Here is a 4,893-nt window from a genome sequence, read left to right as displayed (position 1 = left end):
CCTCACTTGTGAACAAAAGCCCGAGATACTTGAACACCTCCACTTTAGGCAAAACTTCACCCTCGACCTGAACAGAGCAATCCACCCTTTTCTGACTGAGGACAATGGCCTCCGTTTTGGAGGTGCTAATTCTCAAAAGGGTATCTAAAAGCTAAAAGTAGCTACTGGCCAGCTAAATGAAGCAAAATGATAGCTAAGATCATTACACTTTAAAGTGAACCATGTTTTTGAAATAATTATAGAATTTATTTTTATGGGGATATGTTTTGTAAGAGGATCAAATTGACTGAACTACACTATATTTTTGTTGTTTAACTATGAAATTAAATAAAAACTACACAAATCAGTTAGACTTATTTGCAATACAATAGCTTTTAAACATGTATTACTCTATCTGACTAGATTTAAAAGCAATCTGGCACTAATCCTGCAATACTTTTACAAAGTATATGATTTATATTGCTTAAATGAGCATACGCTGGTGAAGATTCTCAGTCATCCAGGACATGGTAAATTCAAAAAAGTTCAAAGCAAAAACAACTGGACTTTATTTTGCAACAGAAGTCTCATCCAAGGAGCTTTCTCAATTCCAAGAACAGAAAGTGTGGGGCTCGAGTTATAAAGCATGATGTAAGCTAGATACATATGCAGATTGCCCTATCACTCCTCACAAGTGATGGGGCGGCTGTGGTTAGAGCATTCATCCTGCAATGCACGAGGTGGAGGTTCGATTCCACCAGCAGTCACATGCCAAAGTGTCCCTGGGCAAGACACTGAACCCCCCCCCCCCCCCCATTGCCTCTGATGTGTGTCCCATGGGTGTATGAATGGGATAAAGCACCGACTATTCTTTGTATAGATCAGTGTTGTATAAAGTACCTCAAAGTGATACTTCAGTGAAAGTACAAGTATCTTACCATAAAATTACTTTGGTTAAAGTCTCCTTTAAAATTATTACTTGAGTAAAATTCTTAAAGTATCTGACATTTAATGTACTTATATGTAAGTATCAAAAGTAAATTTTTCATATAAAATGTACTTAAAGTAAGAGTATTAAGTAAAATAAATGGTTAGAATTTCCAAAACAACATTTATTGGGTGCAATATCCATTGACAAAAACTTGGAATGTTTGAACTGAACAAAGAACGATTGTTCTTTAAAAAGTCTGATTCTACTTAAGTATTCAACCTTTATTAATAATGCTGTTAAATCCCACATTGTTGTATAGTCGGCTTGTTTACTGAGCTAGTTTCTGTTTGGTTATTGCTTGTGTCTTTCTGAATATAATAGTTCCTATGCTCTTGAATGCACCGTGGCTGTTCCAAAGCTTGTGAACACACTGCTCTTTAAAGTGCAGATCTCACTTGGAGTTTTTTTTCCCTCTCCTGACACGGACGGAGCCTTGTTGTTCAAGCTTGTTTGTGCTTTACTGGTTTACTGCTGTGTGAAAATACCAAAAGAAACACAGCAAATAAATCACCCTAAACTGGATATCTGTCTCCGTGCTCTGTAATGGGAAGACTAGTGGCCCAACAACTTCAACTACCTTGCTGCTCTAACCAGTTAAATGTCCTGGAGATCACCAAACCTCTCCTTTTTAGCAGCTACCATCATTTTCACACCTATCAGGAATTTACAGTGGCTCCACTGTGAGTCACTAAAGCTCTATTGTAATGATTGATATCTGCACATGCATCTAGCTTGATCACAGCAGTTTTCACACAAGCGACAGGGGAGAGGCTGGATTTGTGAGTGACAGTGTCAGTGAGGGAGAGAGGGGCCGTGTGAAGTCACAGACTGGGAGAACAAACGGGCATTGCCCAGTCAGATTTCTTCTAATTTTATTTTTTCATTCATTCAACCTTTATTTAGACAGGTTAATACCATTGAGCTTCAAGGACTCATTTACAAGAGAGACCTGAAAATTATATTGTAGGAACGAGTAACAAGATGGCTAAGGGAAATGTATTGAAGTAAAATACACATTTTATTGAGGAAATGTAGCGTCAAAGTAAAAGTTGCTAGAAATGTAAATAACGAAGTAATGTAAAGATACGTCAAGATTCTACTTAAGTACAGTAACAAAGAAGTTGTACTATGTTTCAACACTGGTATAGATATAGTAGAGTGTTTGAATGGGTAAATGAGGGCAGATTGTGTTGTAAAGCTCGTTGAGTATACGATAAAATAGAAAGGCGCTATATACAGTAAGTACAGTCCATTTACCATTTACAGTAGGGATTGTTAGGGTCGTTGTCAGTCTGATTGACAGATGAGCCGCTCTGGTCACATGGATGAAATTCCTGATAGAAAATGACTGGGTATCAGGCCTAAATGAGCATATTACAAAGAAGACTGGGTGTTTTGAACTCAGAGTAGTGGACGGGGGAGAGGGCAGCCCTGGAGGCCATCTTATCACCAGCAAACTGTTTTTTTTTTGTTGTTGTTTTTTTTCCCCACCATGGGAGTGTGCTGTTTGTGGGACTCAGTTTGTTGGTGGCTCCTCAGATTGAAGAAGTCTTTTGGATGGAGGACGAAACGTCTCAGCAAAAAAACTTTTTTTTAAATAAATAAAATAAAATAAAGAAACCGTCCTGATGACCTGACTGGGCATTGTTGGATTTTTACCTGGATTGTTGATCATAAACTTTGGTATTACAAAGAAGAATTCAGTTCCATTCAGTTTACACAAGTCATCTCAGGGCACTGAACAGAAACATTCATATACAGTATATCAAAAGTAAATTAATCACATTGTCTGAGGAGCTTTGTGTTTAGAACATGTTATGCCGTTTTAAGGTAGATCTGCAATAAATTAAGCTCATGGACATGGAAAAACTTTGCATAAAGAAACGAGATGATCGCTCCAGGGTTTTCTAACTCGGTGCATTTTAACAGTGCGAGCTCGTCTGGTCCTATTTATCACATTTGGATGATTCAGACTCCCAACAGGTAAACACATCGTGACGTAGTCTGCCACCAGTCGCCCTGTCCTCCCCCCCCCCCCCCCCCCCCCTCCTCGCCGTCTCGCTAGCCTCCCCAGCTGCGTCCCGCCGCTGTCCCCGTCTGGCCGCCCGCCCGCCCGGTGTCTGCTCCGCGCTCTGCCCCGCTCCCACCCCCGGACCCCGAAGCCTCTGCCTCCACGTTCACCCACCCCCGGCTCCCGGACCCCCACCAACGTCTCTCCTCCGTTCCACCCCGGTGAATGCACCACCAGACGCCGTGAAACATGACTGGCATCGCCGCCGCTTCTTTCTTCTCCAATTCCTGCAGGTTCGGGGGCTGCGGTCTCCAGTTCGAGACGCTCGCCGAGCTCATCGTCCACATCGAGGACAACCACATCGGTGAGTTGGGGCCGCCGGGGGGGGGAGGCTCGGCGGCTAGCTGGAGGCTGCTGCTAGCTAGGTCCTAGCTAGCTCGGCTGCGCATTCCGCTATTCCTGCTGCGCTCGACGAGGCTGTCCGGGAGTGCGAGTTCCTCGGAAGCTCAGACTTTAATTAGTGTGAAAACAGACGTTTTTCGTGTGGATTCTGGTGCTTTTTTAAAATCAGGGTATGACATTTTGTGTTTGAGGGCCGCGTAGTTGTGATAGGTGTAGCATCCTGGAGCAGCGGTTTTTCAGCTAACGCCGCTGAGCAGTCTGTTTACATTTGCAGGCCTGCTGAGACAGCACGGCTCATCTCCCTGTGCCCGAGCTGCTAAAAGTGAAGTCCCACTTGTTTTTTTTTACCTAATGTTTCTTATCAAGACATCTCTGCCTCCAGTAACACTTCCTCTATTTTGGTGTGCCTTAAAACCACTGGCACCAGTGCATCAGTTTAACTGAGTTAGAGACATAATTAGATTTTTCCCCTCAAGCCAAAAAAGCTTCAACTTGTTGCTCACTTTTATTAGATTTTCACATGAAACCCTGATAATCTGTCGCTTACCTTGTACAAATGAACTTTTAGTTTACGCTTGCTGCAGAAATAATTCAGAGAAAACAAGCATTTGCAAAGTTAGTGACAACTAATATTTATTAGTAGCAGTGCGAATAATGTGGTTGTGGCATGGTTAACTGATAAAATATAAGCAGTAAAACAAATTGAACTAAATGTTTATTCATTTTGTTGCTCAGATTTAATGAAAAACAGCATCCAGTCTAATTAGTAACCTGCAGTGCTTGTTCATAAATATTTTACAAGCATTACATAACTTTTTGAAGCACCTCCACGTAGATTTAACCATCATTAATCCTGGTAGATTAAACTTTAATCCAACATGAAAGATGATTCAAATGAGCTGTGTTTTGAGTTATAAATTATCGCCAAATGGGTAATTATTTAGGAAAAGAAAATCTGGGCTAATCATTTGTGGTATGCATCCATCCTCATCATGAGGCTGTTTGTTGGATGGAGGTGAAGGGGTAAAATGGATGCTTCATTGAGCCAGTCTCCATGGCAACTGGCTGTCTCTTAACAGGCTTTGGGGGGCAGTCTGTTGGCTGAGTTATTGCACACCTGCTGTCTCACTAACAAAGAGCGTTGCAGAGCCACCAGCGGTGGTGATGACACACCACGTGATGTCACATCACACGCTTTAAAAAACGGCTTGTGCTCTGGATGATGGAGGTTACAGTTGAACAGAGATTTGAGCGAGCATGAGTTGGAATACATTCCTCTTACCCATAATATGCTCCATCATGGATCCCCTCCATATTTACCCAGAGGGGGATGAAATTGGCACATTGTTCCAATATTTTACATGTTGACCTGCATTTGCTCAGATTTACAGTGGTGTTCTTCTTACCCATCAGTCAACAAATTAGGAATATATATAAACATGGGTTACAGGTGTAAGATCGGAAGACTGTTGTGTAGGGAAAGAGTGACGTTCTGTGTGAGTGCCATAGC

General features: G+C 41.9%; 1 protein-coding gene across 1 annotated transcript in view; it reads left to right on the top strand.

Annotated features, from left to right (window-relative positions):
• Positions 1–3,022: 3,022 nt before the first annotated feature.
• Positions 3,023–4,893, top strand: part of LOC119425801 (juxtaposed with another zinc finger protein 1) — a 17,021-nt gene continuing 15,150 nt past the window's right edge. The window contains exon 1 of the mRNA XM_037693348.1: positions 3,023–3,345. Within this exon, the coding sequence (XP_037549276.1) occupies positions 3,231–3,345 (115 nt within the window). The 5' untranslated portion in view covers positions 3,023–3,230. The remainder of the gene's footprint in view (positions 3,346–4,893) is intronic.

The sequence above is a fragment of the Nematolebias whitei genome, chromosome 19 (genome assembly GCF_014905685.2).
Source record: "Nematolebias whitei isolate Nwh7 chromosome 19, NemWhi1, whole genome shotgun sequence".
Classification (NCBI taxonomy): Eukaryota; Metazoa; Chordata; class Actinopteri; order Cyprinodontiformes; family Rivulidae; genus Nematolebias; species Nematolebias whitei.
Note: the sequence above shows the minus strand (reverse complement) of the source record. Positions and strands in the feature narration are given on the sequence as shown.